This window comes from Acanthopagrus latus, chromosome 17 (assembly GCF_904848185.1).
Source record: "Acanthopagrus latus isolate v.2019 chromosome 17, fAcaLat1.1, whole genome shotgun sequence".
Lineage (NCBI taxonomy): Eukaryota > Metazoa > Chordata > Actinopteri > Spariformes > Sparidae > Acanthopagrus > Acanthopagrus latus.
In genome coordinates, this window is record NC_051055.1 from 21,583,048 (window position 1) to 21,598,682 (window position 15,635).

At 42.9% G+C, this 15,635-nt stretch overlaps 3 protein-coding genes across 4 annotated transcripts; 2 read left to right on the forward strand and 1 right to left on the reverse strand.

The window, feature by feature from the left end:
- Positions 1–102: 102 nt before the first annotated feature.
- Positions 103–11,665, reverse strand: cnfn (cornifelin). Its single transcript, XM_037075411.1, has 5 exons — positions 11,349–11,665; positions 1,554–1,702; positions 1,283–1,411; positions 1,059–1,195; positions 103–881 (listed from the first exon to the last, which is right to left on the reverse strand). Exons 1-5 carry the CDS (start codon positions 11,363–11,365, stop codon positions 792–794), a joined length of 522 nt encoding a protein of 173 aa, XP_036931306.1. The 5' UTR covers positions 11,366–11,665; the 3' UTR covers positions 103–791.
- cxcr3.2 (chemokine (C-X-C motif) receptor 3, tandem duplicate 2) lies at positions 5,809–7,662 on the forward strand. Of its 2 annotated transcripts, none has more exons than XM_037075400.1 (2): positions 5,809–5,951; positions 6,215–7,662. In XM_037075400.1, the coding sequence occupies exons 1-2, from the start codon at positions 5,910–5,912 to the stop codon at positions 7,325–7,327; spliced, it is 1,155 nt and encodes a 384-aa protein (XP_036931295.1). In that variant the 5' UTR covers positions 5,809–5,909; the 3' UTR covers positions 7,328–7,662. The 2 variants fall into 2 exon arrangements, with proteins under 2 accessions (XP_036931295.1, XP_036931296.1); XM_037075401.1 differs by having other exon boundaries at positions 5,811–5,951; positions 6,218–7,662.
- Positions 11,666–11,840: 175 nt separating the features above from the next.
- On the forward strand, positions 11,841–14,895 carry LOC119006561 (C-X-C chemokine receptor type 3-like). The gene is made up of 3 exons (XM_037075408.1): positions 11,841–12,341; positions 12,967–13,320; positions 13,648–14,895. The coding sequence occupies exons 1-3, from the start codon at positions 12,339–12,341 to the stop codon at positions 14,368–14,370; spliced, it is 1,080 nt and encodes a 359-aa protein (XP_036931303.1). The 5' UTR covers positions 11,841–12,338; the 3' UTR covers positions 14,371–14,895.
- Positions 14,896–15,635: the final 740 nt, after the last annotated feature.

Sequence of the window (15,635 nt, forward strand, 5' to 3'; positions counted from 1 at the left end):
CAGAAAGAGGAAGATGGAACAAGCCTATTCATTTCCTTTTATATTCAGTGGCTGCGAGTAGGTTGTGAAAAAAAACCCCCAAAACAACGCATGGTAAATCCAAGAGTCTTTATTGAAATACTGTTGCTTGAATGAATATACATTAGTTAATTGGACATAAATAAATACTCCTATGACAGAATACTAGATGAATACATGATAAACATTACTGACTGACAGTGCATGCAAGAAGAGCAGGGTTCAGGTATAATTACAGTCCTATGTAATGTAAAAATAACTATCGTGTTTTTTATTTAATTTAAAGGAAAAGTTACTCTCGCTGTAAATATGAGCATTTAAGTCTTCGTGTCTTCACTGGTTTGTTGTTTAAAGACATTCCCATCGCAGTGAGTCAGTATTTAATTTACTATTAAAGACAGTAGTTTCAGTGTAACACTTCAGTGCCTTTTGAAATATGTCTTACTTTCCGCCATCTGAATCATTCAGCCTGGTTTCAAGTCTCTGAATTGCTTCTCACATTTTGAATTTTTAAGAATATTTAGTTGTAGTAGTATATAATAGGCTATAATATTAAAGAATAATAAAGTGAAGCGAAACAGCAATCCAGTCTGATTATCAGGCTCCTATTCTTACATTGTAAATCTTGATCTCCATCCTTTGGCAAAAAGTACTTAACTATGGTCATGCCATTAAATTTCAAATCTGAATGTGAAACAGAAATGGTGTTCGGGCCAAACAATGCAAATTCTCCTTCCTTGTTATTTGAAAATTAGATTCAGCATTCCTTCCGTTTATCCTCTCATCTTCTGCTCCCGTGCCATCTGGCACAGTCCACACAAAGGCAGGCAGGCCATGACTACCCAGTCGTCACACACGGAGCCCTGGGAAGAGGCACAAGCACAGGAAAAAGAATGTCAATACTGTTTAAAGACCCATGGTCAAACACCTGGTCTCTGCATTTCCCAGATAACCACAAAATATCACACTATTTTCAATACAAAATCGGCTTTATTGCGTTTCTGCTCTAACCAGTGTTGAGACAACTTTAGGACACTTACACCAATGTGGTATCTGCCGCGCATGCTCGTCCTTAAAGCAATCATGGCACCAGGAAGGAAGGGCACGCAGCAGCTGTCCCCGTTGTCCTGAGCCACCTTACAGGCCAGGATACATGGGACGAACGATGCACAAAGACCTGCAGGCAAAATACACGTTGTTAAATTCACTTCAAGCTGTCGGCTGAGCTCTGCTTGCTTCCTCAAACACACGTAAAAACACTTACAAATGCCACAGTCGTCGCAGCAGTCGCACACATTTGAACTCCAGTCTGACATTGCGGTGGAGGAGACGGTGTACTGTGTGACGGAGACCTGAGGCTGCGAGCTGATCACATTTGACTGGAACGCCATTGCTTCAGGCACAGGAAAAGAAATATAAGCAGGAAGAACCGATCACATTGGTTAATTTCTATGATCTGTCTCAGTTACCAGGGAATTGTACTTTGTCATGATTCTGTAATATGAAACGCTGTATCTTAGCTCACTAGGTCTCACCTTCAGATGTTTGTGTGTGGCAGCTGAAAAAAGGTGGTCTGATGTTGGAGACGGTCACAGGCTGATTCCACAAACAGGAGGGCAAGGGCAGGACCACAGCTCTTATACCCAGTGTGACATCAGTGGTACGCTGGAGCCCAGTTTTTATGCTGATATGAAATGGCAAACAATCGGCATTGTAAAGACGAAACTAAAATGTTTACTTTAGGGGTGTTTAACTCCTTTCAAAAGGGTGCACCTAACATGGCGAGAGCTTTATCACGGTATAGTAACTGAAGAACAAAGTAAGCATATAGTGGATATTGGTAGGTGTGGTGTGTGTACACACTGTGGGCCCGACTCAATGAATGGAGAAAAAAATGAGTCAAGAATGAGCCCTGGCCCTTAAGAGCAAACCCAAGCTGATGTCAAAAAGGTTTTGTACTCTTGGACTGAAATATATCTGTTGACACTGGTACATACTTGAATTTGTGTGTCCTGATGTTCACATGGTGACCAGTTCACAACACGTGTGAGGATAATGTAGGGATAATTAAATGAAATAAACTGATAGATACAACTAAATAACATTTAAGGACATAATATGTAGGAATTCTGCATTACAATGTCTAAAAATGACTTGACCTTTGTTGCTTTCTTGCTACTTCCAGGATAGGGAAGTTAGCAACAGAGCTAAACATTAACACATCAGTCACATCAGATATATTTTCATGAGCAGTGGTGGTTTGTATTTATTCACGTTACTCTTGTAGTTTTTATCCGCCTCAGACATATACACCGCAGAATGAGTCGATTACATTTTGGTGGCCTAAGATCAAAGGTCACTGTGATGTTGCATATTGTGAAAGGAGTGTCTCAAGACCGCTTTGAGGGAGTTTCTTCAAATGTCTATAACCGCCACACTTTAGTTCTTGTTAGTCATGCTTGACCCGTTGAACATAATAAACACAAACTATTTCCTGATTTGGTGGAATGACACTTCTGTACAGTAATTTCTGTATTTTATCAACGTTAATTTGTAATCCCTGAAGTAAACCATTATTATAAAGGGTTGTTATGTAATATCTAAGCTATTGTTAAATGGGTGATTTATGTTTAATATCATATATGTGATACATGAGCTCATTATATATTGTTTATAAATGGGAATAATGATGAGACTGTGGTGACAGAAATGACAGGCGTAGTCACTACTCGATTTTATCAGACAGTACATTTTCTGATATCACACAGGAACTCATTTTAGACAGGAAGAGAGTTCGGAAACGTTTTTAACCTGATACATGGAGATCAAGAGGCACCTCTAAGTAGGTTACTGAGGTGTGTCTTTAAACCGTGGTCCAAGTTTGATATTACAAACTGCAGTCGGATTTTAAACCAAACTCAGAATACAAAAAACGCCTGCCAAGACAAGACAGATAACATCATTGTTGTGTTCTGCCGTGACTCTGTCCCTGCATCTATAATTTCAAAACCCCCTAAAGGACAGCTTATGTACAGGGTTGTGCATTTTTTTTTGATCAGGTTTCTAAACAGGGCACGGTTGAAATCTGGAAAACTGTAACCCCTAATAAGAGCTTTTCCATTATCTGAGTAAGTTGAGCATAGTTCCAATTAGATTGGAATTTCTCAGTTGACTGAAAGGTAACACTTTCTTTGGAAAACAGCTTTTGAACAACGTGTTATTAAGCCCGCTGATTAGAAGGTTAAAGTTTCACAGATACAGTGTCTCGACCGATAGATTAGCCAGGTTGATATATTGGCAGGTTTCAGCTTGATGCAGATAAATGCATAAAGGTGTGTCAGCAGCAGTGTTGTATAAAGTAAAAAACATAATTATTGTGCTGAAATTTGGTAAAACTCACCCCTACAAACAGTGCTTGAAATCATAAACTATCTGATATTGGATACATTTAAGAATGTGACACTACGGGCCAAACGGTGTTGGAATCAGCTCCAGGACAGAATCATTTGTTGTTGTTTTTTTTTTAAAATAGATTTCTGATTTTTTTTTTTTTTTTTTAAAGTACATTCATTTACAAGTGCAGTACTTTGGCTCTGATGGAGCATGCAACCAGCAGAGTAACTAGTAGGTAAAGTTGTCAAATCGATGTAGTTATTGTAAGTAAGGATACTGTAATTACAAAAAAATGGATATTCTCACATAAAGCACAAGTGATTCAAATTTGTACTTGGTAACATTCCATCACTGTGTGACCAATAAGTAACAAGAAATAAAGGCCAGACAGTCTGAAGTACTCAGAAACAGTGTCGTTACATTGTTTGCCCACAAGAGGGAGCTGACGAGGCCAGGCAAGTTCATATCTCACCATCCAGAGTCCAGGCGAGGCAAAGTGCTTTACAGAGACATAGAAATGCCTTAAAATAAGTCATCAAGAAATAGAATTAAAACAAGGAGCAAAAACAAACAAATAGCGACAGATTTCAAATGCATCTGAAAGAGTGTAAAAAGAAAAGTAACCATATAAAAGCAACTGCATTGATGTTTACACATTTACATTTAGCAGACATTTTTGTCCAAAGCGACTTACATCAGTTCATACACAGGTGGCAGAGGCTGACTAGATATGTCTTTACTAGATTTTTTTTTAACTCACAGATATCAGACTCTGGCCTCTGTTGGTGCGTCCTGATCCAATTTTTTTTTATTTTTTAATGTGACGCATGGCAGTGTGTTGTTATGGCACCAGACAAATGTTGTGGGGTTTTTTTTTTTTTTCTTAAATAGGCAGCCTAGAGAAGCCAGAAGAGCAGGAACTGTCTGCTTTGCGTTCCTCATCAGGTTACATGCCGACATTCAGTACATATAACTAACTTTAACATTATTTTCTTGTGGTGTGTGTGGCGGAAGGAAGCAAATCATTGCTGGCGTTGCGCAACAGCAGAGTTTTCAAGAAGACCCTTGGACAAGACAGAAGGAACCGCAAGAGTGTTCAGTTCCTCACACATTTAACACAGATCATTTTTATTTTTTTTTTAATTCATTTTACAGAAACCATAGAGTTGTGTTGAAAGGGGACTTTGCACATCACACTCTGTCCATCCTGTGTCTCTCTCTGGTCTAATGTGTGGCAGGATGGAATAAAGTGTGTCTGTGACTCATCCCCTGCGGGTTATCCACCAACCACCAACCTAGCACCCTAAACCCCCCCTGCAAACTTTCGTGGTAAACAAAAGAGCAATGCTGACAGAATTTCAGTTGCAGGTCGTCGTCTCTACTTGAATTAATGTTCGCCTGTGTCAGGCATCTGCAGGATGGAGTCACATCGCTGTCATGATTTTACCCGGTTCATTTTTACTACATGGTGCATTCCTGCAGGTGCCATTTAAGTATCAGTTTGTCCAAAGAGTGTGATACTTTAAACCACACAGATGAGCAAGTGAATTCATTTCCTGCCATAGTCTCCCCCCCCGCCCCAATCACATATAGTATTCAGTACATCCTTTATCAGGCACATCAGTTTGCACGCTATCATCGTTACAAGACTCTCAGAGGGAAAGTAAGTCGTGTTCTCTCGATTCATTCATTCATTGTGAAGTAATTTGTTTCATTAGGCGTCTTTACATAAAAAGACCTCAACCTCACTTGAACAAAGCTTTGCAAAGGTGCTGGAGTACTATAGTATATATTTGTATTTTGTTTTTTGTTTTTTGTAAATGGAAATATGCCTCAAAGTTTGTTTTTTACCACAAGTTTCTACAATATAGTCTGGGGTTTTATGCTTAATCTGTCAAAACAAGAAAATAAAGAACAACATAGTGGAGAAAATGCCACATTTCTGTCCATCAGGCACTTTCACTTCTCCTCTGTTTGTGTGGGCTTGTTTTGAAAGTCAATTCCCATACAACTGTGTTCCCTTTTGAAGTCATGATATTTAAAAGAAAACAACAACAAAAAAAAAACTAACTAAAACTAAATTAATATTATTGGATAAAAGTTAGCGTGGATCTGGGGAAGATGTGGGTGCATTACCCAGACGACAGAATATATGTTTCCATATACAGCACACCAGTCATGCACTGTCTGTCTGTCTGTCTGTCTGTCTGTCTGAAGGAGCGTCATAGGTGCCTGTAAGCACGTTTTTAAAGAAGAAAATGTCACAATTTCCCTGACAGTCATCTGTTCCCACTATAGCTCTGTTTGCAGCAGTCTAAAAATCTGCATAGATTCAGTTCCTGAAAATACAACTTCTTCTTTCTTTCATCTGGAGGAGTGGATGCATATGCGAGGAGCATGTTTCCAGTGTGATTGTCTTGACTGCTGGTGGGTTTCAGGTGTTCTGCTGCCACCTTGATTGAAAAAAAAAAAGAAGAAGAAGAAGGAGAAGAAGAAATATGGATGAAGTGACCCCAACCCCAGACGATTATGGATACTGGGTGAGTGGATATTCTTACAAAGCTAACTGAGACTTCTTCCTCTGCACATCTCTTTCTATGTTTAGAGTGTCACAACTGTGATAAAATAGAATACTGAAGCACATCTTCCTGTATAAAATGTGCTCTGTTCGAGGATTGAGAGGATTTAAATAACACATTGGTCTCCAGATAACAGAGTCTGTGAATGCTGTAATATACAGTTGTTGTTGGTTTTTGTTTGTTTGTTTGTTTGTTTTTCTTAAATAACCCATCTCTCTCGTCAGCAGGACTATGGAGTTGAGTATGACAATTACACTTTTCTCGACGGCACCAGCGGGGTTCATGCCAAACCGTGCTCTCAGGAGGACATCTACAGCTTTGCGCAGACCTACTCTCCGGTTGTGTTCAGCCTGGTGTTCGTCCTGGCCGTCGTGGGCAACGTGCTGGTGCTCTGCGTGATCCGACGCTACCGGAACTCACAGTACGGTGGGGCCTGCGCCTTCTCCCTGACGGACACCTTCCTCCTCCACCTGGCCATCTCTGACCTCCTGCTGGCCTTCACCCTGCCGCTGTTCGCCGTGCAGTGGGCTCACGAGTGGGTGTTCGGCGTGGCCGTGTGCAAGCTCTCCGGCGCCCTCTTCTCCCTGAACCGCTACAGCGGGATCCTCTTCCTGGCCTGCATCAGCTTCGACCGGTACCTGGCCATCGTCCACGCCGTCAGCTCCAGCTGGAAGCGCAACACCTGCCACGCCCAGATTGCGTGCGCCGTCATCTGGGTGTGCTGCCTGGGCCTGAGCGTGGTGGACATCACGTTCAAACAGGTGGTGGAGCCGAGCCCCGTGGGCGGTCACTCGGCGCACCTGTGCCAGATGTGGTTCACCGAGAACTCCACGCAGTGGCTGCTGGGGCTGCAGCTCGTCAGCGTGGTTCTGGGTTTCGTGCTCCCCCTGCTGATCATGCTCTACTGCTACATCCGCATCTTCAGGTCCCTGTGCAACGCCACCCGCCGCCAAAAGCGCAAGTCCCTCCGCCTCATCATCTCCTTAGTGTCCGTGTTTGTCATCTGCTGGGCGCCGTTCAACGGCTTCCAGCTGGCGGACAGTCTGGAGAAGCTGGGCCTGGTGACTGGAGGTTGCCAGTTTGGCCGCGTGGTGGACATCGGCCACGTGGTCACCGAGAGCGTGGGGCTGTCGCACTGCGCCCTGAACCCCGTCCTGTACGGCTTCGTCGGGGTGAAGTTCAGGAGGGAGCTGGTTAGAATGTGCAAGGGGCTGCTGGGACAGAGGGGACTGCTGGGAGGGGAGGGATGGGGCAGCAGCAGGAGGAGGATCAGCAGGACCACAGGCTCCTTCAGCTCTGCAGAGAGCGAACACACGTCCTATTCTGTCATGGTGTGAAACTGCTCAGGGAGACGAGAATGAAGAGGAAGAAATGAGTGCGGCTGTGAGAAAGATTTAGCAAGAAAGGCCTAAAAGAAAATCAGTTTAATTAAGACTAAACTAGGGATGCACGATTGGGAAATTTACATTACACGCTATTAATTAAAGCTGCAGCTAGAGGCTCCGATACAGTAGGTGGCGGTATACACCTTGTAAAGTTGGATAAACACAGAAGAGGAAGAAGAAAGTGCAAGTTGTAGTCGCGCTTTGCCGTAGAACTGCTGTTCTTGTGTAGAAAGGCCTTAGCTCTTTTATATTTGCATTTTGAAATATGTAATAATAAAAAAATTAAAGACAGGACAATATATACAAGTATATTACTTAAACATACGCAATCTATACATAAATGGAACCTCTTCAGTCGGAGGTTTCAGGGAAGAAGCTTTCATATTCCAAAAGCTTATGACTCTTCTTGAGCATCCAGGAGGAAATGCTTAAAAGAAAATATTCAGATTCTCGAGAGCACCATCATCTGGGCTTTCCCTTTAACATTACAATGCTATGAATGGTGGGTAATGCCCTCAAGCAAATTCTGCAGAAATGCAGATTCACAGAAAGTGGCGATAAATGGCTCAAAATGTCTGCAAGGGAGCCCGACAGCCCTCAGTCGTAGCAGACTCACCGGGAAGGAGCCTCGAAGTCTGTGAGTCTGAGTGTAGACATGAGAGCCAAACATGTTGTCACAGGTGTGGACGCATTTTTTATGGTTTCAGACACCACGGCTGCAGTTGGCGCTACCTGCTCCACAAGGGTTCAGTTTACATGATAGATATTACCAGAGCTATGGAATATCAAGTCAAGCTCACAAATTCTTTTAAAAATCCAAAAATGTGATATTATCGATATTATTTTATTGGTATCGGCCGTCAGAATCGGCTTGAAAAAAATCCATATCGTGCATCCCCAGACACAACGTTCTCAGCAGGATGATGTATTTAACCACTGGTGCTTTAAAATGTTAATGTTGGTGCTGCAGCTTCTAACTCAGTTCACTGTTGTTTCTTTTAAGTCCTTAAGTGGGCGGTGGTGGTGGTGTGTGTGGTGGTGCATGTGTTAAAACAGAATGCCACATGCTGACGCCATCATGCAACCTCTTAATGAAAACATATTGCTTTTTGCCATCTATAGGTCAAATCTTGTGAAACATAGATTTCTTCATATTTCCAGAAAAGCTTGTTCAGCAGCTAAGATGTAGCCGCTGGCTTCTAGCCAGATCCTTGTCTCACATCCTGACTCTCAGTAAATGTTATGCTACCCTCAGATAATTTGTAGTTTCGTCTTACTAAACAATGAAAACATTTGTATATATGTTGAAAAGCTATGAATGTTGAATGTCTCATTTTGACTGTCTTTTTTTTTTTTTCCTGATCCATTTGCAGCTGTTCTGTGAGCTGCGTGTTTCAAAAGTGAACTGTGTCCAGCGAAACGGGAAATAAGAGAGCGTGACTCATTCAATATTGTGTAAAAGCAAAACCTTTTTTTAAAAAATAATAAATATTTTGGAGATAAAATATAGTGTCCTGTTTACATATTCATCAGCATCTCAAGTGCTCACTAATGCTTTCGTCCGGCGCAACATGCAGCCGCCACCTCAATGCAAATCTCACGATTAAGGCAAATGCAAAAGAAGTTTAGTCTGGAGCTACACACTGACGGTGTTGTACTGGAAAGATGGCATGCTGTCGTTCATGTTTGAAGAAGAAATTCAAAATCAGAGAGCACAGTCAGTGTTGGAGTAGTCAAGTCAGTTCTTGATAGTGTAAAATCACTTAGATGCTTCCCCGCTTCCTCTTTCTTTCATTTTGAAACTGATCATGCATGTGTTTATTAAAATATTCAATCAGCCGTGTTGTCAAATGAAATCAGAAGCAGTTGTCACATAAGTTATAGATTCTTTTTGTTTAGCCTTTATTTTCCAGTAATATTCCCACTGAGACTCAGAATCTCTTTTAAAATCAGAGTCCCGAACGAGACCGCAGCAAATTACATGAAGACAATGGATGTATCAGTGTTCAGCAACAGGACATGTGGATTCAGTGTTCAATTCATCCTTAAGATTTTTTATGAAAATTCCATTACATAGTAAGTGATCAAGTTTAACATGTTTCAGTATCAACGAAGCTGCAAAAACTTCAAAAGTGCTTTCACAAGAGACATTGCAGGTTTGAGGAACAACATACGTAATGTCTCCGCACGACTGAAGGTCGACTCTGCTGATAGTTTTAGGGGTCAGTAGAGATCACAAGTGAGGAGGCAGCTCTGCTAATATGGCCTTATAAAGAAAAATGTACCCGTGTTCCAGTTTCTGATTGCTCGAAGAAGAGCAACCGACTTCCTTGTACAAGCTGCAGCGATGTGTGATGTGTGTGAAAACCTGAGTCAGAGGCAAACTGCTATTCAGCATGTTACACTGAATCCAACTCAAATTCAAAGAAGATTAATTTGCACACATTTACCGGTATAAGATAACACCACATTCAATAACTAATAATAAAAAAAAGAAAAATAAGGCGCTTGAATTAACGTATTCCTTGTTCTAAAATAAAAACAGCAATTGTTTCTAAAATAGAAACCAGACTTCACCCAGAGCTTTTTTTCTGAGATGTACAAAAATCTAAATATGTTGCATTACAAGTGACACATTCAAAGTCCTACTTGGACCTTTGAGGGCACTATGTAGTTTTTGGAGAAGAAATTATTTCTCAATTTAATTTCACAAATTAAAATTACAACATCCAGACTCTACAATCAGCACTGCTCCCAGTAGCATATTAATTATTATTAATTATTAATTAACAAACAAATTTCCCCATTTGTGGGACGATAAAGGAATACTGATTCTGATTCTGATGAACTCAGAAATGTGTTCAATAGGTTTTTTCCATAAGTGAATAAACAAGCTCCTCCAAAGGAAAATAAGGTCCTCAGAACACTGTATGAAGCTAGAAAGGTGGCAGGGTTGAAACAGCATGAAACTGTGTTGTCCTCTAAGGTCAGTTGTACATTCTGTTTATTAGGTTGTGAAAACAAAGAGAGTTTGTTTATTTATTGTGTTTAGGCATTAAAAAAAAAATCAGTCAATGAAGATCTTTCTCTTCTGATTCTTCACCAAAACTACAGACTGCACCTTTAAGTTTTTATAATGAGGCATTGCCCCCTATAGGGCACATGGGAAATCCCATGTTTTTGGTCTAAGCGGAGGCTGTGGGTCAGGGGTCGAGCCAGTGTCGCTGGTTCAGTTCCCCTGTGGGGGGGATACTGAACCCCAAACTCCTCCTGATGAGCTGGTCAACACTTTGCATGGCAACCACGGTCATCAGTGACTGAATGTATGAATTACTGTAAGTTGCTCTGCACAAAAGTGTCTGCTAAAATGCCCTCAATGTAAGATGGGCCGAAATACAGATATATTGCCCCATATAGTGAAAAACTCCTCCAGGACCACAGAGTGACAGCCTGGTAACATGGGATTGTATTCTGCACTTCTGACAGTGGGATGAAATAATATGTACAGCAGTTTCAGGGGTTAGAGGTTGAAATTCAAGTGTAAGAACACATTTGCTTAAATGTAACCCCTGAAACTGTTGTACATATTATTTCATCCCACAGAATTCTGAGTTTAATCTCAGAATTCTGAGAAAAAAGTCAGAATTCTGAGAAAAAAGTCAGAATTCTGAGAAAAAAGTCAGAATTCTGACTTTTTCCTCAGAATTCTGAGTTTAATCAGAATTCTGACTTTTTTTCTCAGAATTCTGAGGAAAAAAGTCAGAATTCTGAGAAAAAAGTCAGAATTCTTACCCCCCCCAAATCTTTTTTTTATTTTTTATTTTTATTTTTTTCAGTGGCCCTAATCCTCTTCCGTAGTTAGAGGTTGAAATTCAAGTGTAAGAACACATTTGCCTAAATGGTACTCTTCCGTATAAATGTATGCAATATGCAACACAGGCACAAAATGATGCACAATGAAAGTTAAACAAACCTGAGATATGCCCACATGGTGAGGGTGAATTATCTTGACAACCTGCAGGCTGGAGCAGGCCTCTGGCTCCGTCTGTTGTTCAGTGTGGAAACACAAACACAACAGCTCCATCTAGTGGAAGGTGCCTCCATGTGCAGCGGTTTATCCGCCTGCTTTGTCTCCAGACCTCCGTGTTAACCACAACAGCATCAAGTCAAGAGGGTAGGCGGAAGTTGGGTGATTCGTCTTTCAAAATAAAGCAACTGTTCCCCGCATTTATTCTTAATGTCAGACAGAAGGTGCATGTTTTTTCAAGTCTCACACTTTTCACCATAAACCGAAAGTCGCTCTCTACGTTTCAGCCTCCTTCTCTTGGTTTTGTAATCCTAGACGCTGCAGTGGATTGTGTGACGCGCTTTATTTTGAAAACCCACCGGTCGGGCGACGCGGTTTTTCGTGAGAGTTGGCAGATTTTGTCACAAACGACAATGTGCGAGAAGGACTGACGTCTGGCGCACCACAACAATCCAGTGGGGAAGTCATTAAAGTGCGCGCGAGTCCACTCTGTACGTGTAATCGATTACAGTGTGAGCGCGGAGTGCGTGCGTGTTGTAAAACTTCCATCTGGTGCCGCGCGGCGTCTCCCCGCGCCTGTTTCTTACAGATTCCTTTGCCGCCCGGGCGTTTTTGTTTTGTTGTTGTTTTTTGTTTTGCGGATTCACCCTCAGCCGGTGGGCCCATTTAAACATGCCACGCGGCTTTCATTTGAGCTTCGGCGATACTTGAAAGTTTGCGCGCAAACCTGGAGAAAGGTCGTGTTTCGGGCCGGGCTTGGAGGGGCGCTCGACAGCTGTAGAGGATCGTCCGTCCTCCCTCCTTAAACAGCGGGAGACGGTAGTTGGTCGTCCCACGCTGTTGACCCCGGTGTGAAGCGCAGGTTGCTGTTTGTCCTAATTTATCATCGGTCCACAGGGCGCATATTGTCATCCAAATCTGCAGCTGAAGCCTTTCATGGTGAGTGTGCGCAAACCTCTCAGTGTTTGATTATTTCTTTCGCTTGTAGAAAAAAAAAAAACCTTAATATTGGCTCTTAGGAAAGCCTTCATATTGGCCATCGGTGCAGTTTTAACAGCCAAGCCTCCCTTTTCTGGTTCTTACTGCGATACAGATCCTGCTGTAGGCCTGTATGTCATGTTTATGTGCGCACCTTCTTTTTAACAAATGAGCCTTATCTCGACCTCTGGCATGACTTTTGGTTTGGTTACGTGACTGCGCAACTAACAGTAAAAGTGATGATAATAGTAATCCGCAGCCACTGTGCATAACATGATTTAACTTATTTATAAGTATGTATGTGTGTTTGTGTGTGTGCGTGCGTGCGCGTGTGTGTGTGCGTGCATGGCCAAGGGGAACTGTGCTTTCCGTTTTAGCCCACTCCACTGTTGCCTCACCCAGTGACATTAGAGCATGTGAGCTGTGTGTGTGTGTGCTTGTAAAGCATCAGCTGGGCTTTCCAGGGGGAGATTTTTTTTTTGTTTGAAGACTTCACCCAGAGAGGACCCTTTATAAGCCGGTGCGTCCAGAGCCTGAGGAGCCACAGCTTTTTTCACCTCTCACTGTGTTTTTGTCTCCACGACAGATGAGCATGGAAGTGGACCTCGATGGATTATTTAGGCAAAATGAAACCTTCGACTATGACGAGGACTATTTTTATAAGGATGAGTTGGAGACGAGAGCCACCACAGCGGTGGTGGTCCCGGTTCTGTACTCAGTACAGATGGTCATAGGTCTGCTGGGGAACGGATTCCTCCTGGCCGTTCTGGCTCAGAAGAGGCGATCCTGGAGTATGTCAGACACCTTCGTCCTCTACCTGAGCGTTGCAGACGTCCTGCTGCTGCTGGTGACGCTGCCTGTCTGGGCTGCACAGGCATCTAAAAATTGTGCCTGGTGCCTCAGCGGATTTCTGTGCAAGATGAGTGGAGCTGTTTTTAATGTAAGTACTGGTGTTTAGAACAGGCAGGGGAAGGGTGGTCCTCTCAGTCAAGATGTGAGAAAGCTGTTTTTGGCTGCAATGTGTTTGGCTGAAGGCCATTTTCATTCCATCATGTTCAAGTTCCTTGGCAGGGTCATTGTTCTTATTAAAACTGTGATTGAGCAAGTATACTCCCGCTGACATCTACATTCTCCAGACATCTCTGCATTTCTGGGAAAAGTCAGGAGCAGGGGATCAGAATAGGGCAGAAGTGAAACTAATGTCATGAAGACGGCCTGAGATTTCCTGTCTTACACAAGGTCACAGCTTTCCTTTTCTATTTCCCAGGTCAACTTCTACTGTGGGATATTTATGCTGGTGTGCATCAGTCTGGATAGCTACCTGTCCGTCATTCACGCCACCCAGCTGTACTCCCAGAAGAGGCCCAGGTTAGCCCATATCAGCTGCCTTTTGGTCTGGCTCGGCTCCTTGATCCTCTCCATCGCTGACTGGATTTTCATTGTGGCCAAAGCAGATGATGAGAAAGTAGTGTGTGTTCATAAATACTCCGTGGCACGCCTGGCCCACCACACGCTGGGCTTCCTGCTGCCTGCAGCCGCCCTCATCATCTGCTGCTCCTTCATACTGCTACGCCTGCAGCGCAGATCTGAAGGCCTCCAGAGGCAGAGGTCCATCATGGTCATCCTTCCCCTGGTGGGGGTCTTCTTCCTCTGCTGGATGCCATACAACATCACACTCATTGTGGACACAGTCAGGAGCATCTCGAAGGAACCTGACGATGGAACTCCAGAAGGTTCCCTGGACACGGCTCTGATGGTCACATCTATGTTTGGCTGCATTCACGCCTGCCTCAGGCCTCTGCTGTATCTCGGCCTGTGCCGAAACTTCAGGAAACAGATTCTGGCCCTGCTGAGACGTGCTCCCGTCGAATCTGTGGGCTCGCTGTGGGAGCTGGGTGTGGGCGAGGAAGTCCTGCCTGACCAGAATCAGGAGGTGGGAGAGAGAGAGCCGATGAATGTTGACCATCAGGTGCAGTCAACTCAGTGCTGACAGCAAAAATGACCTCCTGTGACTCAGAGGTGACCTCAGTAATGCTCCAGCCTCTGAGGGGAATTCCGTGTGAGGTCATGTCATGAGTTCAAGGGGTAAAGGACTAAGTTGTGTATAATAATAGAAAATAGATATTTATAAAAGAATGACTCCGTCACATTGCACTAAAATGTGACTGTGTCAGAGCCACATCATGGTGACATCTACTGTTGTACTTCTGTTTTGTAATCACTGTTGCACACCATCAGCTTGTCACTCCGAATCAGTTTTTATTCAAGTGTAAATATTTCTTTTATTGTGTATTGTTATTTTATTTAAGTCAAACTGTTATTTTATGTGAAGTAAAAAAAAAGTGTTTTCAGCTGTTCCACAACCATCATAAAGCACATAATGTTTGTGATGTCAAGAAACATAAGCTGTTACCTTGTTAACACACTGTATAACTTTATGGCTGACAGCATATCACAAGCTTTCACTTTTGATTTGTCATTTTATCCTCAGGCATTAAAGAGGGTGTGAATTCCACGATTGCGCAGTGTTTGTCCCTCGTCACCACAGTCAAGTGAGGGAATTTCCTCACTGTGAATCCCACAGGCTTTGTTTTTCTCCTTTTTTCTTCTTTCTCAATTCATTCTTGCAACATGGCCGCGTGGACTGTATATGACACAGGATGACACAAGTGGGTGGTGATGTCATCAGTCAGGTGACAGTGAGCGACATGGAGGGGGAGGAGGAGGAGGAGGGCGGAAATAAAAGCGCTCTGTTGCCGCGGCCCTTTGTGTTTGTTCTGAGGACTCGTCTGTTTGTTTGGCAACGAGAGAACAGGGGCCTGCTTTGTGCAAAGACAGGAAAGAGGAGTGTAGGTGGCAGAAGAGGAGTTAAAGAGGACGAAATCTATCTGGCAGATCACATCTCATGTTGTGCTGAGCATTAATCCTGTGGTTTCCCTTCCAAGCTGCCGTGCAGGTTGTGGCCTGCCAGACTTGCCTGGCTGAATAATCGTAAATCACATAAAAATGCAAGCTGAAATAAAGTGTCCTTTCACAAGTGTTTTAATAACTCCACGAACAGTAATTAGCTTCCTCTTTCCCCTCAAACTACAAGTTGAAGTTCAGACAGACTGAAGACAAAAAAAAAAAAAAAAGTGGTGGAAAATGTTGGTTGAATGTAGCGGCAGCAACAAGTCACGTTTATAACACTACTGGTTATAGTTAGACATACGTGTTGCATTAAATAGAGGAGTTATTTCCTCCAACCGAGCTGTC

Bases quoted from the DNA above. Each gene is read 5' to 3' on its own strand.
- cxcr3.2 (XM_037075400.1), top strand. From the start codon at position 5,910: ATGGATGAAGTGACCCCAACCCCAGACGATTATGGATACTGG. The intron at 5,952-6,214 runs GTGAGTGGATAT...CTCTCTCGTCAG, and splicing joins CAGACGATTATGGATACTGG to CAGGACTATGGAGTTGAGTA.
- cnfn (XM_037075411.1), bottom strand. The intron at 1,412-1,553 runs GTGAGACCTAGT...CTGTGCCTGAAG, and splicing joins CCACACACAAACATCTGAAG to CAATGGCGTTCCAGTCAAAT. The intron at 1,196-1,282 runs GTAAGTGTTTTT...TTTTGCCTGCAG, and splicing joins CTGCGACGACTGTGGCATTT to GTCTTTGTGCATCGTTCGTC.
- LOC119006561 (XM_037075408.1), top strand. The intron at 13,321-13,647 runs GTAAGTACTGGT...TCTATTTCCCAG, and splicing joins TGAGTGGAGCTGTTTTTAAT to GTCAACTTCTACTGTGGGAT.